Raw genomic sequence first — 18,004 nt, 5'->3', positions numbered from 1 at the left:
AGAGTTTGATATAGCAGATAAAAAATTAATAGGAATGAATTTAATGGTTAAAAATAAAATACTTTATCTGAAACAGTCAAAACTTTTAATCATTTTATGTGACCCCTAATGTTTTTTGTTTTGCCTTTTTTTTTAATTTGGGAAGAACATATCTGTAAATAACAGCATTTTCTAAGTAAAGATTGTAATATGTATGTTTTGGTGTGTATGTATATATATGTATATAGGCAATAGTTAATGGTATATATAGAATGTATAGATGTGTCCTTTTATGTAGTACCAATTTCTTAATACATAATTTCTTCACTATATTTGATATAGTAAGATTGCCACAGAACAAACTCAGGTTTCCAGTTAGGTGAGAGAATAATTTTAATCAGTAGTGTGCTGACTTTCCAAATACTATATAAACAGAACTCATCTTTTATAGTATGTTAGGTGGTCCAGTATGAAAAGCATGACCTCATGTCTTAGTCTACTCGTCTCAGCTTTGCTTTTAACTTTCTGGCTGACCTTGGACAAATTACTTAACCTCTCTGGCCCTATATCAGGCAGTGATTAATCCAAATGATTTTTAAAAGCCTCTTTTAATCATAATATTCTATAATTTTAAGACACTTTACCTTACTTGTGCTATACTTTCTTTGACCTGTCATTTGCAAAATATGCCGTTTGGTCAGAGTCATATGGTAGAGGAAGATGTGAAGAGTTAATGAGTATAGTGTTATATTTCCCAGAATTATAGTTGTTTCGTTAATAGTTATGAAGCAGCTTCTGATGTCCTGAAATCTGGCATTTATATTTATAAATACCTTGATTTTTAATATCTCCTCCAAAACAAATTTTAAGTGTTTACTTTTTATAAAATAATCTTTCGTATAGATGCCTCTATATGCACTTTCCTCTTCTGTATTCATTTTGTTGTGTCTAAAGAGGAAGTGATGTACTTATGTAGAATTCTTCAGCAAATGTTTTGAGTAGAATTTATGACCACATGTATTCTTTATCCTGTCTTTCCTTGGTGTAGATTTGGGGTGAGGGATTCATTTGGGCTCTAAGCTATCTATTGGACCTGAATACTCATTAAACATTTGTGCATTGAGTGCCCATTGTATGCTAGGTGGATCTTGGATGACACTCAGTGAACAAGCAGTCTCTTTCTTCACAGTCCATTTTCACTTTTAATCCATTAGCATTTTAAGAAACAGTTAACAATGCTATACACTGTTGGAATATGCTCTAATAGGTATAGAAGAGACGTATTGAGCATCAAGGGCTGGAAATTGGTTCAAGTGCATTTATCTTTGGAGAAAGTGAGGAATCTAAATGAATGTTTCATAAATTCAGTTTTGCAGATTTTTAAGTTTTTTGTTGTTTTTGAATTTCTTATTACAGTGCAGCTTATGATGCCATTCTTGAAAGAAATGTTGCAATCAAGAAGCTAAGCCGGCCATTTCAGAATCAAACTCATGCTAAGCGTGCTTACAGAGAGCTAGTTCTTATGAAATGTGTAAATCACAAAAATGTAAGTGAACATTTTAGAAAATTTCTTAAGTATAAATGAAATCAAGATTTGTTCATGAATATATGAATATAAAAATCTTTTAAAATAGTATGTGCTTTAAATTGTTCTTTTGGATTGAAGCATTGCTTAAAGGGATATATAAATTTTTCTCAACTTTATTAAATTATATTAGAAGAAAAATAGCTTATGAAATTTAGATTGTATAATTTTCTGACATTTAATTTGCAAAAGGAATTTTAAAGAGGTAGATGTTTTAGAACTTTATTTAGGCTTGATCTCATCTTCTGCTTTTTGTTTTCTATTAAGCTAACATTTCGGAAAACTGGAGCCTGAGCACAGAGATGAAATTGTTCCCATTATTCTTTGACATTGGTACTTTATTTAATAATATTGGATAAAGCAGTTTACCAGAAACTTTAAAAAATATTTAAATGGAATTAGTAAAACATTCCTAATTCTATTTTCTAATGATTATAAAGACTTAAACATACGACTTTCACTCCTTTACACTTTTAAAAACTTACATTAAGCATACTGATACTTTTATGATTATTTTAATGGAATGATTTCTCCAAAATGAGAGGAAATAAACTAGGAGTAAATTGTACAAGGGACAGTTTTATGAAGTACTAAACCCAAAGCATCTGACTGGAGATGTGTTGTGGTGTTTGTCCAAAGGAGTTCATAAAGAGCTCAATACTTTCTGATTGCACAAAACACAATTTACCACATTTTGAGAGCTAGCTATGTGCAAGCCTCTGTGTATTGGAGTTAGTAGATTAGCCCCAAGGGAAAAAATTTATGGAAATTGAGGATTAGACTCCTTTTTGAGGGAGCTTACAGTGTTATTTTGAAGACAAAATAAATACATAAAGAGTTAAATATCAGATGTGATAAAGCAGTAAAAGTTTAATTGTCAAATTATGGCAGATGGAATGCAGCCCTACCCATCAGCAGACAAGCGGATTAAAGTTTTACTGAGCTCTGCCCACCAGAGCAACACCCAGCTCTACCCACCACCAGTCCCTCCAATCAGGAAACTTGCACAAGCCTCTTAGTTAGCCTCATCCACCAGAGGACAGACAGCAGAAGCAAGAAGAACTACAATTCTGCAGCCTGTGGAAGGAGAACCACATTCACAGAAAGACAGACAAAATGAAAAGGCAGAGGACTTTTTACCAGATGAAGGAAGAAGATACAACCCCAGAAAACCAACTAAATGAAGTGGAGATAGGCAACCTTCCAGAAAAAGAATTCAGAATAGTGATAGTGAAGGTGATCCAGGACCTCAGAAAAAGAATGGAGGCAAAGATTGAGAAGATGCAAGAAATGTTTAACAAACACCTAGAAGAATTAAAGAACAAAGAAACAGTCAGAATAAGATTTTACTGAATGATCACTTCTAAATGCTTGAAGATATATTTAATGGGAGAAAATGAGTTAGAAGAGGTGTTTCAAACTATATTTTGAATATATAATAATCATGTATCTTTAATGTTTGATTTAAATAAAATTGTGATGTAACAAATACAAAAAAAAAAAACAAAGAAACAGAGATGAACAATACAATAACTGAAATGAAAAATACACTAGAAGGAATCAATAGCAGAATAACTGAGGCAGAAGAACAGATAAGTGACCTGGAAGACAGAATGGTGGATTCACTGCCATGGAACAGAATAAAGAAAAAAGAATGAAAAGAAAGGAAGACAGCCTAAGAGACCTCTGGGACAATATTAAATGCAACAACATTCTCATTATAAGGGTCCCAGAACGAGAAGAGAGAGAGAAAGGACCCGAGGAAATATTTGAAGAGATTATAGTTGAAAACTTTCCTAACACGGGAAAGGAAATAGCCACCCAAGTCCAGGAAGCACAGAGAGTCCCAGGCAGGATAAACCCAAGGAGAAACATGCCGAGACACATAGTAATCAAATAGACGAAAATTAAAGAGAAAGAAAAATTATTGAAAGCAACAAGGGAAAAACGACATATAACATACAAGGGAACTCCCATAAGGTTAACAGCTGATTTCTCAGCAGAAACTCTACAAGCCAGAAGGGAGTGGCATGATATATTTAAAGTGATGAAAGGGAAGAAGCTACAACCAAGATTACTCTACCCGGCAAGGATCTCTTTCAGATTCAACGGAGAAATCAAAAGCTTTACAGACAAGCAAAAGCTAAGAGAATTCAGCACCACCAAACCAGCTCTACAACAAATGCTAAAGGAACTTCTCTAAGTGGGAAACACAGAGAAGAAAAGGACCTACAAAAACAAACCCATAGCAAGAAAATGGTAATAGGAACATACATATTGATAATTACCTTAAACGTGAATGGATTAAATGCTCCAACCAAAAGACACAGGCTCGCTGAATGGATACAAAAACAAGACCCATATATATGCCGTCTACAAGAGACCCACTTCAGACCTAGGGACACATACAGACTGAAAGTGAAGGGATGGAAAAAGATATTCCATGCAAATAGAAATCGAAAGAAAGCTGGAGTAGCAATACTCATATCAGATAAAATAGACTTTAAAATAAAGAATGTTACAAGAGACAAGGAAGGACACTACACAATGATCAAGGGATCAATCCAAGAAGAAGATATAACAATTATAAATATATATGCACCCAACATAGGAGCACCTCAATACATTAGGCAATTGCTAACAGCTATAAAAGAGGAAATCAACAGTAGCACAATAATAGTGGGGGACTTTAACACCTCACTTACACCAATGGACAGATCATCCAGACAGAAAATTAATAAGGAAACACAAACTTTAAATGACACAATAGACCAGATAGATTTAATTAATATTTTTAGGACATTCCATCCAATAACAGCAGATTACACTTTCTTCGTAAGTGCCCACGGAACATTCTCCAGGATAGATCACATACTGGGTCACAAATCAAGCCTCAGTAAATTTAAGAAAATTGAAATCATATCAAGCATCTTTTCTGACCACAACGCTATGAGATTAGAAATCAGTTACAAGGAAAAAAGCGTAAAGAACACAGACACATGGAGGCTAAACAATACGTTACTAAATAACCAAGAGATCACTGAAGAAGTCAAAGAGGAAATCAAAAAATACCTAAAGACAAATGACAACAAAAACACGACGATCCAAAACCTATGGGATGCAGCAAAAGCAGTTCTAAGAAGGAAGTTTATAGCGATACAAGCCTACCTCAAGAAACAAGAAAAATCTCATATAAACAATCTAACCTTACACCTAAAGGAACTAGATAAAGAAGAACAAACAAAACCCAAAATTAGTAGAAGGAAAGAAATCATAAAGATCAGAGCAGAAATAAATGAAATAGAAACAAAGAAAACAATAGCAAAGATCAATAAAACTAAAAGCTAGTTCCTTGAGAAGATAAACAAAATTGATAAACCATGAGCCAAACTCATCAAGAAAAAGAGGGAGAAGACTCAAATCAATAAAACTAGAAATGAAAAAGGAGAAGTTATAGTAGACATCACAGAAATACAAAGCATCCTGAGACTACTACAAGCAACTCTATGCCAATAAAATGGACAACCTGGAAGAAATGGACAAATTCTTACAAAGGTACGATCTCCCAAGACTGAATCAGGAAGAAATAGAAAATATGAACAGACCAGTCACAAGTAATGAAATTGAAACTGTGATTAAAAATCTTCCAACAAACAAAAGTCCAGGACCAGATGGCTTCACAGGAGAATTCTATCAAACATTTAGAGAAGAGCTAACACCCATCCTTCTCAAACTCTTCCAAACAATTGCAGAGGAAGGAACACTCCCAAACTCATTCTATGAGGCCACCATCACCCTGATACCAAAACCAGACAAAGATACTACAAAAAAAGAAAATTACAGACCAATATCACTGATGAATATAGATGCAAATATCCTCAACAAAATACTAGCAAACAGACTACAACATCACATTAAAAGGATCATACACCATGATCAAGTGGGATTTATCCCAGGGATGCAAGGATTCTTCAATATATGCAAATCAATCAATGTGATGCACCATATTAACAAATTGAAGAATAAAAACCATATGATCATCTCAATAGATGCAGAAAAAGCTTTTGACAAAATTCAACACCCATTTATGATAAAAACTCTCCAAAACGTGGGCATAGAGGAAACCTTCCTCACCATAATAAAGGCCATGTATTACAAACCCACAGCAAACATCATTCTCAGTGGTGAAAAACAAAGTATTTCCTCTAAGATCAGGAAAAAGACAAGGATGTCCACTCTCACCTCTATCATTCACCATGGTTTTGGAAGTCCTAGCCACGGCAATCAGAGAAGAAAAAGAAATAAAAGGAATACAAATTGGAACAGAAGAAGTAAAACTGTCACTGTTTGCAGATGACTATACATAGATAATCCTAAAAATGCCACCAGAAAACTATTAGAGCTAATCAATGAATCTGGTAGAGTAGCAGGATACAAAATTAATGCACAGAAATCTCTTGCATTCCTATACAGTAATGATACAAAATCTGAAAGAGAAATTAAGGAAACACTCCCATTTACCATTGCAACAAAAAGAATAAAATACCTAGGAATAAACCTACCTAAGGAGACAAAAAACCTGTGTGCAGAAAACTATAAGACACTGATGAAAGAAATTAAAGATGATACAAACAGGGGCTTCCCTGGTGGTGCATGGGTTGAGAGTCCGCCTGCCGATGCAGGGGACACGGGTTCGTGCCCCGGTCTGGGAGGATCCCACATGCCATGGAGCGGCTGGGCCCGTGAGCCATGGCCACTGGGCCTGCGCGTCCGGAGCCTGTGCTCCGCGACTGGAGAGGCCACAACAGTGAGAGGCCTGCGTACCGCAAAAAAAAAAAAAAAAAAAAAGAAAAAAAAAAGAAGATACAAACAGATGGAGAGATATACCATATTCTTGGATTGGAAGAATCAATATTGTGAAAATGACTATACTACCCAAAGCAATCTACAAATTCAGTGCAATCCCTATCAAATTACCGATGGCATTTTTTACAGAACTAGAACAAAAAATCTTAAAATTTGTATGGAGACACGAAAGACTCTGAACAGCCAAAGCAGTCTTGAGGGGAAAAAAACAAAGCTGGAGGAATCAGACTCCCTGACTTCAGACTATACTACAAAGCTACAGTAATCAAGACAATGTGGTACTGGCACAAAAACAGAAATATAGATCAATGGAACAGTATAGAAAGCCCAGAGATAAACCCACACGCCTGTGGTCAACTAATCTATGACAAAGGAGGCAAGGATATACAATGGAGAAAAGACAGTCTCTTCAATAAGTGGTTCTGGGAAAACTGGACAGCTACATGTAAAGGAATGAAATTAGAACGCTCCCTAACACCATACACAAAAATAAACTCAAAGTGGATTAGAGACCTAAATGTAAGACTGGACACTATAAAACTCTTAGAGGAAAACATAGGAAGAACACTTTTTGACATAAATCACAGCAAGATCATTTTTGATCCACCTCCTAGAATAATGGAAATAAAAACAAAAATAAATGGGACCTAATGAAACTTAAAAACTTTTGCAAAGTAAAGGAAACTACAAACAAGATGAAAAGACAGCCCTCAGAATGGGAGAAAGTATTTGCAAACAAATTAACAAAGTATAAACAGCTCATGCAGCTCAATATTAAAAAAATAAACAACCCAATCAAAAAATGGGCTGAAGAACTAAATAGAGATTTCTCCAAAGAAGACATACAGATGGCCAAGAAGCACATGAAAATCTGCTCAACATCACTAATTATTAGAGAAATGCAAATCAAAACTACAATGAGGTATCACCTCACATCAGAAAATCTACAAACAACAAATGCTGGAGAGGGTGTGGAGAAAAGGGAACCCTCTTGCACTGTTGGTGGGAATGTAAATTTATACAGCCACTATGGAGAACAGTATGGAGGTTCCTTAAAAAACTAAAAGTAGGGGCTTCCCTGGTAGCGCAGTGGTTGAGAGTCCACCTGCCGATGCAGGGGACACGGGTTCGTGCCCCAGTCCGGGAAGATCCCACATGCTGCAGAGCGGCTGGGCCCGTGAGCCATGGCCGTTGAGCCTGCGCATCCGGAGCCTGCACTTCTGGAGCCTGTGCTCCGCAGTGGGAGAGGCCACAACAGTGAGAGGCCCGCGTACCACCAAAAAAAAAAACACAAAAAACTAAAAGTAGAATTACCATATGACCCAGTAATCTCACTACTGGGCATATAGCCAGAGAAAACCATAATTTAAAAAGTCACATGCACCCCAAAGTTCATTGCAGCACTATTTACAATAGCCAGGTCATGGAAGCAACCTAAATGTCCATCGACAGACAAATGGATATAGAAGATATGGTACATATGTACAATGGAATATTTTTCAGCCATAAAAGGGAATGAAATTGGGTCATTTGTAGAGACGTGGTTGGCTCTAGAGACTGTCATACAGAGTGAAGTAAGTCAGAAAGAGAAAACCAAATATCGTATATTAACGCATATATGTGGAACCTAGAAAAATGGTACAGATGAACTGGTTTGCATGGCAGAAGTAGAGACACAGTTGTAGAGAACAAACGTATGGACACCAAGGGGGGAAAGTGGCGGGGTGGGTGTGATGAATTGGGAGATTGGGATTGACATGTATACACTAATATGTATAAAATGGATAACTATAAGAACCTGCTGTATAAAAAAATTAAATAAAATTCAAAAAAAATTATGGCAGATGGAAAATAAGTGTTGAGATTTAAGGAGAAAGAAGATTGTTGTGAGCTTGAATGAAACGGGACAGCTTTGGGGAAGGGTGGGCCTAGACTATTTCTTAAAGATGGGGTAAAAATTGGGTTATTGAAGGAAGGGAGCCTCCGAGAGGAGGAATAGTATTTAAAAAGAGGCATAGAGACAATCACCGAACTCATGTTAAGTTGTCTTATCATAATATTTCTGTCGGCGATTGCATTTAAAATATCAATGTGTGTGTGTATATAGAGAAAGAAATCTGTTTGAAAAGTAAAATTTATATATAATATATGTAATCAGAGATACATATGTTATATATACATATGTGAGATGTATGACTTATTTTTCCTTATCCACAGAATTCAGCTACCATGTATATATAAATAAACTTATTTTATTACCCAGAAAAAATAAAGGCCTAGAGATAAAGATTACAGTCAGTCAGTGATCGGGAAGAAGTTGCGTCAGCCATTCTTGTTCTAGATGGGAGCCAAGTATGTTGCTTGTCAAGATTTTGCTGGTGGCCTCCTGCCCTGGAATAGAACTGCTCGTACCCCTTGGAGCCTGTTTCGTGGCAATGTCGTGGTGGCATTACCTTGGTTTTGCATTGGGGAGAGACGGCCAGTGACACCTACCTCCTGAGCCTGGGTGACTGCAAAGAAAGATGGTTCTGTCAACTAAATGGAGGGCATGGAAAGCTTGTTTCACATGAGTAACCCTTTAGTGGAGGTGGCACAGATTCATCCAGGTAATACCCTTGGCACCTAGAAGAGTGCTTGCACGGAATAGGTGCTCGAAACATAACTTTTTCAGTGAATTGTTCAGTGAATGAATGTGAATAAAGATAGGGAAAAGAGGAATGGTAATGGAATTTTTCCACTCCCTGATGGATGGATGCTTTTGTAATGTCTTGCCTTTTTGTGCAAATCATCTCTTCATTGGTCTAAACATCTCTGGTTTTTCCCATTCCCTTCTTCTTTTTTTTTTAATTGAGGTAAAATACAATAACAATAAAACTTACTATCTTAACCATTTTTAAATGTACAATTCAGTAGTACTAAGTACATTCATATTGTGCATTTTCCACTCTTCATAGATGGTTTTGAGTTTCCTTTTCAACTTGGTCACTTATCTCTGAATGCACTTGGATATGTCACCTGGTACACAGTAGTGCATGTCTGATTGAATCCTCTGAGAGGAGCTGAGGCATGTCATCTCTTAACTGTGGACATTGTAATCCTGTTTGGAAATCTGGTCACCATTTGACTCACATTACCTAATAAGCAAGTTATTCTTTGTCATAGACCAGCTAACAGGTCTTTCCCATTCTTTAGTGTAGTGCTTTCTGTATCTTCCTATTCAGTTTCATATGTGAAATCTGGCTCCTCTTACTAGACTGTTGGGGATTGCTTTCTTCTTTGTTCGGATTTTTCACTTGTTGGCTTCACTTACCAGTTTTGCTCAGGGTGCCTTCATAATAGTTGGATTAGTTCATTAGCAACCTGCAAAAATTACATCTCTAACTATAAAAATTGCCCATATCTTCCAATTCTTCAACCTATTCACAAGGATATTGTTATTAGTGACATTTTCAAAAATGCCTTTTTGAAATCTTCATATATCTGGTTGCATTTCTCTGATCTGCTGCTGTTCTTTGTTGTTACTATTGCTGTTGTTGTTTTTATTCACAGAAGTATGAAGTTTCCCAGTGAATTTTTACGTGTTCCTAGTAATTTTTACTTTTTCTAAAGTAGTCATATACCATCCACTTAATCAGTCCTTGACTTTTGTTTGTCCAGTATATGACTGATGTAATTTTCTTTATTTCTCTTTTTGAGAAGCAAGACAACTGCCCCTTTTAATCTTATTTTATATAACAGCTTTCTTATGATACAATTCACATACCATACAACTAATCCATTTAATTCAGTGGTTTTTAGTATATTCACTGATATATGTGACTGTCACCACAGTCAGTTCTAGAACATCTTCATCACCTCAAAAAGAGACGCCATTCCTTTCGCTCTCATTCCCCCATCTCCCATTTTCCTTAGTTCTAAGCAACAGCTAATCTCCTTTCTGTCTCTGTATGCCTTTTATCTTTAACACCTGTCTTCTACTGTGGGATTTCCCAGATGTTAATGAGAATAGTTTTACTAATTCTCCAAGTCTCCAAGTGTACAGTTCATCTGGTTAGGAGACATGAATTCATTTAGAACAACTAGATACTTATTCCTCTGTCTTAAACACATTTGTTTTACCCTCTCTGATCTGAAAAGTACTTTTCTGAATTTATTCACTGAACATATATTTGAATGCCTTCTATAAGCAAAGCTTTATGCTTAAATGAGTAACATGGATTCTGCTCTCATGAAGTTTATGTCTAGAAAAACATTCCCATTCCTAAGTATAATTGTCAACAGACATTTCAAAAATATGTGTGAGGTGTTTTCCTGAATGCTGGAATTGTAAAGGGGAATAAGAGGCTGTTGTGAAAGGGAGACTATACTACGGTGTGTTAAATGCCATAATAACATATAAGATATCGTGGGGACAAAGTAGAATATTCAGGTCTGTCAAGGACTAGGGGTTGTCAGACCCTACAAAAGAGGCCTATCTTGCAGGTTTGTTTAATAGTTTTTTAGGTAAATGACCAACATAGGGAATAGTATGTTTAAAGGCCTTGACAGTTTTTTGAAAACAATATTCTTGCTCAAGTGTCAAGTTTAATAGAGGGCTTAGCAAGAGAAGAAGTGGGTTGATATTCTGTTATGGAGGGCTTTGAGTGTACTGCAAGGGAGTTTTGGCTTTTTTTTTGGTGGCATTAGGTTTTTGAGAAGGTGAGTAATATGATCAGGTCTTTTCATTACCATATATTATAAGCAGTAAAATGGTAGCTGGATTTGCAGAAAACCGTTGTTAGGGAACCAAGTGTTAGAAGTTATTATAGCATGAACAGTCTAGATGAGATGCTAGAATCCTCAGCATAAATAGTGGCACAGGAAATGAAAAGAAGAGGTTGAAATTCAGACTAACAGAGAATGGATGGCATTCTTTTAAATATTTATTATGGTACAAATATTGAAAAAAGTCAAAAATCACTCTCAGCTTTCTATTGTAAAAGAAAAGACACTCTGGAAAAGTAAGGGGTTTGGGTTGGAAGGATAATGAGTTCAGTTTTATATTATTTTGTGAGACCTCATGTGAGGTAGCTGTGAAAATCTGAGACTCATAAACTAAGCAAGGACTTTTAATGAGTATTTAGCAAAACACCATAGAGATGTTTGGAGAAAAAGACATACATAGTATCACTCAAGAAAAGGGTACAGATAAAGGAGGAGGATTAAAACAAAATAGTGGGAAAGAGAGCATGTCTATGGATAAACTAGTGGAATAGACTGGAAATGAGGAAAACTGGGGAAGTGCAGTATTATGAAAAACCAGGGGGCGAAAGGGCTGAGATTATATAGAAATATTGAGTTGGATAAGAGCTGGCAGAAGGTATTTAAGATTTGCTTACAAATTATGTAGAGGGTTGTATAATGTAGGTTCTTGATAATTGAATGTTCATAAATGGAATGGATTTTGTGGAGCTCTTCTGTTGATATTGTGTGTGTGTGAAGGCTGTTTTTTTAGAGCAGTTTTCGGTGCACAGCAAGATTGAGAGAAAGGTACAGAGATTTCCCATATACCCCCTGCCCCCGCACACGCACAGCTTTCTGCATTATTAACATCCCCCACCAGAGTGGTGCATTTGTTATAATCAGTGAACCTACATTGACACCTCCTTATCACCCAAAGTCCATAGTTTACATTAGGGTTCACTTTTGGTGTTGTACATTCTATGGGTTTGGATAAATGTACAATGACATATATCTACCATTATAGTATCATTCAGGGTATTGTCACTGCCCTTAAGATTCTCTGTGCTCTGCTTCCCTCCCTGCCCCCAACCCCTGGCCATAAAGTTTTATTATATAAAATAAAAGGGATTACTTAAGCTTAGAACATAAGACTTGAAAAATTTTACACTGAAGGTGGCTTTTTTTTAATCCATGTATTTGCAGTTCCCAAATGAAAATATTATTAAGGAATTTCTAATTTTCCTATTTCTCTGCTTTTGCCACAGATAATTGGCCTTTTGAATGTTTTTACACCACAGAAATCCCTAGAAGAATTTCAAGATGTGTAAGTGTGATAATTAAAATTTTGTTAATACATTATTCTTCGATTGTTACTGTATACTTCAGCTGTCATATTTTTTCACCCGTGAAGTTACATAGTCATGGAGCTCATGGATGCAAATCTTTGTCAAGTGATTCAGATGGAACTAGATCATGAAAGAATGTCCTACCTTCTCTATCAGATGCTGTGTGGAATCAAACACCTTCACTCTGCTGGAATTATTCATCGGGTTAGTAGAAAAAACTGTCATATTCTTTTTCTAATCATAGAGGTATAATTCATGTAACATAAAATTAACCATCTTAAAGTGTACAATTCAGTGATATTTAGTGCATTCACAACATTGTGCAACCACTACCAATACCAAATTTCAAAATATATTCATTGCCCCAAAAGAAAACTGCCTACCCATTAGGCAGTAGCTCCCCGTTCCCCTCTCACCCCAACACCTGGCATATATCAGTCTGCTTTCTGTGTCCATGCATATACCTCTTCTGGATGTTTCATATAGGTGGAATCATACAATATATGACCTTTTGTGTCTGGTTTCTTTAACTTAGCGTAGTGTTTTCAAGTTCACCCATATTGAAGCATATATCAGTAGTTCATTCCTTTTTATGACTGATTAATATTCTTTTGTATGTATTTACCACATTTTGTTTATCCATTCATCCATTCATGGACATTTGGGTTATTTCCACCTTTTAGCTTTTGTGGATAGTGCTGTTGTGAACATTAAGGTACAGGTATTTGTTTGAGTTCCTGTTTTCAGTTCTTTTGGGTATCTACCTTGGAGTTGAATTGCTGGGTCATAGTTAACTTTCTGAGGAACGAACAAACTTTTCCACAGTGGGTACACCATTTTACATTCCCAGCAACAGTGCACGAAAGTTCCATCTTCCCCAGATCTTTGCTAATACTTAATGACTTTTTCATTCTAGCCATTACTAGTGAGTATGAAGTGGCATCTCATTGTGGTTTTGACTTGCATTTCTCTAATGACATTGAGCATCTTTTCATGTTTGTTGGACGTTTGTATATCTTCTTGGGAGAAATGTCTATTCAAGCTCTGCCCATTTTTTAATTGAGTTGTTTGTCTTTGTTGTTGAGTTATTAGAGTTCTTTATATATTCTGAATACTAGACCCTTATCAGATAAGTAATTTGTAAATATTTTCTCTGAATTTGTATGTTGTTTTTTTCACTTCCTTGATCTCTTTTGATATGGAGATGTTTCTACTTTTCGTGAAAATCAGTTTATTTTTTTTTTGGTTGCTTTTCCTTTTAGTGTCATATGTAAGACTCTATTGTGAAATCTGAGGTCATTAAGATTCACCCTTAGTTTTCCATCAAGAGTTTTATAGTTCTGGCTCTTACATTTAGGTCTTTGACCCATTTTGAGTTAATTTTTGTATATGGTGTGAGATAAGGTGCCAACTTCATTCTTTCACTTGTGGAAATCCAGTTATCCCAGCATCATTTATTAAGGAGACTATTGTTTTCTAATTGAATGGTCTTGGCACCCTTATTGAAATTCAGTTGGCCGTAGACATATGGATTTATTTTTGGACTCCTAGTTCTCTATTCCATTGGTCTTTGTGTCTGTGCTTATATCAGAACCACATTATTTTGATCACTGTAGCTTTGTAGTAAATTTTGAAATGGGAAAGTGTGAGTCTACCAACTTTATTCTTTCTCAATATCATTTTGACTATTCAGGGCCTGTTGTGATTCCACATGAATTTGAGTATCAGCTTTTCCATTTCTGCAGAAAAGTCCATTGGAATTTTAATAAGGGTTTCATTGACTGTACATTGCTTGGGTAGTTTTGCCATCTTAACTATATTTAGTATTCAGATTCATGAACACAGGATGTCTTTCCATTTACTTAGGTTGTATTAGTCTGTTTGGGGTACCATAACAAAATACCACAGACTGGGTGGCTTAAAAAACAGAAATTTATTTTCTCACAGTTTGGGAGGTTAGAAGTCCAGGACCAAGGTGCAAATAAATTCAGTTTCTGGTGAGATCTCTCTTCCTGGCTTGGAGATAGCTGCCTTCTTGCTGTGTCCTCACATGCCCTTTCCTCTGTGCATGCAGGAAGAGAGAGCAAGCTCTGGTGTCTTTTTCTTTTCTGTAAGGACATCAGTTCTTTTGTATTGGGGTCCCACCCTCATGACTTCATTTAACCTTAATTACCTCCATAAGGGCCTGATCTCCAAATACAGTCACATTAGGGGTCTTTTACCTATGATGAAAAATATGCCTTTATCTTAGATCAGGCTGTTTGGGAAACAAACTCAAGGATGGAGATATATTGACATGTAAACAGTTTAATGGGGAGTCCCCTCAGGATCAACATCTGTGGGGAGTAAAGGAAGTAAAAAATAGACATAGGGGAGAAATTGGATGCAATCACTCTAGAGGCCTCAACTGGTGACTCAAGCAGACCTTGGTCTTGGAGAGCAGACTTTGGAAAAAGTGGCTCTCTGTGGCTGAGGGCATTTCCTGGAGAGAGATTTGCTGAAAACTGTCAGTAGTCAACACTGCCAACCCCTGGAAGAATGAGTGCCTCAGTCCTAAACCCAGGCTCAGAGCAGGTATCACAGCACCCACCGTAGGCCACCCCTGGTGCCATTTGTTCCTACTTCTTTATACGGTAAGCTCTGGAAACAGTTTTTCCAGGATTTTATTTGATGTCTGTTCCTTGAGCAAGTTCCAAGAAGTTTAATGGGATAAACCATAGCGCCCGTTTCTGTAGCTGGTCTTGAGGCCATAATTGATCCTCACCTCTGTGCTCTACTCTTAAATTCCCCTTACCTACCCTCTCTGCTCGCCTGAGATTACTTGCTTGATAAAATAACCTGAGCTTTCATCCTTTAGGGGTTCAGTACAAATCAGGATGGGGGATGGAGTTCCACATATTTGCTCAGAGATCCAAGCTAAGCTGTATAAGGCTCCAGCATCTAGATAGTTGCTGGTCCCTGTGTCAGGGGAAGAAAAAGCCGGGTGGAATGTACTGGGTCTAAGGCCATGGGCAGAACTAGTCATAAGGACCTGCCTAATTGTAAGGGAACTGGGAAATGGGGGGAGGCAGTCTTCAGAATGGTCTGTGCCATTCTGCTCTGCTTATCAAGCATTCCTTTGCTTCCTTTATTCCACACCTAGTACCTAGTCACCCCCTCCTTAGGGAAGATAACCCAGAGTCCTAGCCTATCAAGGCATTTAGTGCTAAGTGATACATAGTAATCTCTACATTAATCCAGATATTTCTTCTTTTGGTCCAGAAATATTAGAACTAAAATGACCAAATTATCTGGTCACTTGCATCTCCTCCCCCTCCCCCCATTCCCTAGATATGGTGGTCAAACAGGGTCAGGGTAACTACAATAAACAATCCCATTTGGGAAATTGAAAAATGCAGTCGTTATTTATTTGTAATTTGTAATTCTGTTGTGTAGACATTGTTAGCGTTCTTTTGCCCTTGTGGTGGGGAAGACTACTCCTTGATTAGGCCCTGAATCTGATCTCTGCAAGGAGTACTCTGTCCACTCTTCTCTGTGGTACCTGGCTCCACCCTGTGGAGAGTCTTTTCTGCTAGCCTTCTTGAGTATATCTGAAGTGGGTATTGGAAAGTGTGTTCTCATTGGGGGCTGCCCCTGTTTCACAGGTTCCTATCTGTTAAAGATTGGAGGCCCAAGTGTCACTTTAAGACAGTCCTTAACCTGGACACTATTGACATTTTGAATGAATAATTCTTTCTTTTGAGGGGCTGTCCTGTACATTGTAGAAAGTTTAGCAGCATTCCGGGCCTTTACCCATGAGATGCCAGTAGTACTCCCCAATTGTGACAACCAAAAATGTCTTTAGACATTGCCAAATATCCCCTGGGAACAAAATTGCCCTGATTTGAGAACCATTGTTTTAAGGCTAGAACAGTCACAGCCTTAAGGAGTTCTTTTTTTTTAAATGGTACATCTCTCTTAGAAACTCAGGAGACTTCTTACGTTTTTAATTACAGTTCTTTTCGAAGCACATCTGGTAGCTCACTGGCTCTATATTCTTGGACTTAATGTCTGCCTTTATGTTTTTAGGCCTCTGTCGGCAAGTCTGAGGTATTTTCATCAATTGAAAGATTTTTCAGGTCTTCTTCCATCAAAGGCTTTCAGAATTGTTATGTGAAAATGGTGCATTAGAAACAAATTCAAGGTATCAGTGGCTTACAACAACATTTATTGCTTGCTCAGGGGTCTGCAGGTTGGTTGTGTGGCACTGCCCCAGATCATGGGATCAGGTTCAGGGTTTGTTTCATGTCCAGCTTTTAGCATCCAGGCTGAAGGAGTGCCTCCCTGGGGCACATCCTTTTCTCATGGTGAAAGAAGGGCAAGAGCCAAGCTAAATCAGTCAAGCACATCTAAAACTTCTCTTCAGATTTGATGAACATCACATTTCCTCACATTCCATTGGCCAGAATTACTGTAGGCCCATCGATAAGGTGAAGAAGTATCTTGGGTTAGGAGGCGGAGATATTCGCTGAGCAACCCGCTATTTTTTCTTTTTTTTTCTTTTTGAAAGGTCTAGTAGCATTTAGCTTTCCCAGAATGGCAAGGCCTTGAAATTCTAGATTCTCTGTTCCCTTTTATTTCTTCTTGTGAAGTGGCCAATTGTTTGATTTGTAGCCAATAGCCACCTATACCCACTACTAAAGTTTTGCTTTTCAATCTCCTTCTAGAGCAGGGGTCAGCAGACTTTTTTTCTAAAGGCAAGCCCAGATAGTATATATCTTAGGTTTTGCAGATGGTAAGATACAGTCTCTGTTACAGCTTCTCAACTTTATCATAGTAACACAAAAGCAGCCATAGACAGTAGGTAATGAGAGTGTGACCGTGTTCTGATAAAACTTTCTTCACAAAAACAGGCAGGCATTAATTTGCCAACCCCTGTTCTAGAGCTCAAGTTCATTATGCAAGTGCTGTGCCTTCCAAGTTATTGTAGGTGACAGTGTCATGGAATGTCTTGCTACTCTATAACCTGGACCACCTTTCCAACCTTTGATATTAGTTTCCCTGCTGCCTGCTGCTCAACTACTAAGCTATGATCCTGTGTTTATAATAGTAACACTGTACTCCTGTCATCAATTTCAGTGTTAGTCAGGATAGACTAGTATAACGGAAAACATTCTTAGGTGTCTCTTTTACTCTCACACTGAATGCTTCTCACACCAGATGTGAGGTAGTTTTTCCCACACCAAACAGTCCTCAGATTCTCTGGACACCAGCCTGGGTATCCTACAATTTTACTCAATTCCAGGTAGACACTATCTACCTGGAAATAGCCTCAGATCCTCCAGGTTAAGGGCTTAGTCCCACAAGACTGCCCCAACTTCAAATGCCAATCATAATCCCAGGCTGTAATTTGGAGGTTCCTACAACCCCCTCCTCAGATTCAGTTAATTTGCTAGAGTGCCTAATAGAACTCAGGAAAACATTTTACTTTCTGGATTACTGGTTAATTACAAAGGATGTAACTCAG

General features: G+C 37.3%; 1 protein-coding gene across 5 annotated transcripts in view; it reads left to right on the top strand.

Moving 5' to 3' along the window:
* Nucleotides 1-18,004, top strand: part of MAPK8 (mitogen-activated protein kinase 8) — a 118,003-nt gene that overhangs the window by 76,270 nt on the left and 23,729 nt on the right. For 4 of the 5 annotated variants that reach the window (XR_014326731.1, XR_014326732.1, XM_082854213.1 and 1 more), the window contains exons 3-5: nucleotides 1,396-1,525; nucleotides 12,418-12,476; nucleotides 12,564-12,702. Coding sequence is in view for 3 of the 5 variants with exons in the window: in XM_082854213.1 (XP_082710339.1) it covers nucleotides 1,396-1,525; nucleotides 12,418-12,476; nucleotides 12,564-12,702 (328 nt within the window). In the remaining 2 variants the exon portion in view is untranslated. Of the gene's footprint in view, nucleotides 1-1,395; nucleotides 1,526-7,795; nucleotides 9,037-12,417; nucleotides 12,477-12,563; nucleotides 12,703-18,004 lie in introns of those variants that run through there. The other variant, XM_082854215.1, reaches the window with a different exon arrangement.

The sequence above is a fragment of the Leucopleurus acutus genome (genome assembly GCF_964270905.1).
Source record: "Leucopleurus acutus genome assembly, chromosome: 14".
NCBI lineage: Eukaryota > Metazoa > Chordata > Mammalia > Artiodactyla > Delphinidae > Leucopleurus > Leucopleurus acutus.
This window is presented reverse-complemented; position numbering and strand designations above follow the sequence as displayed.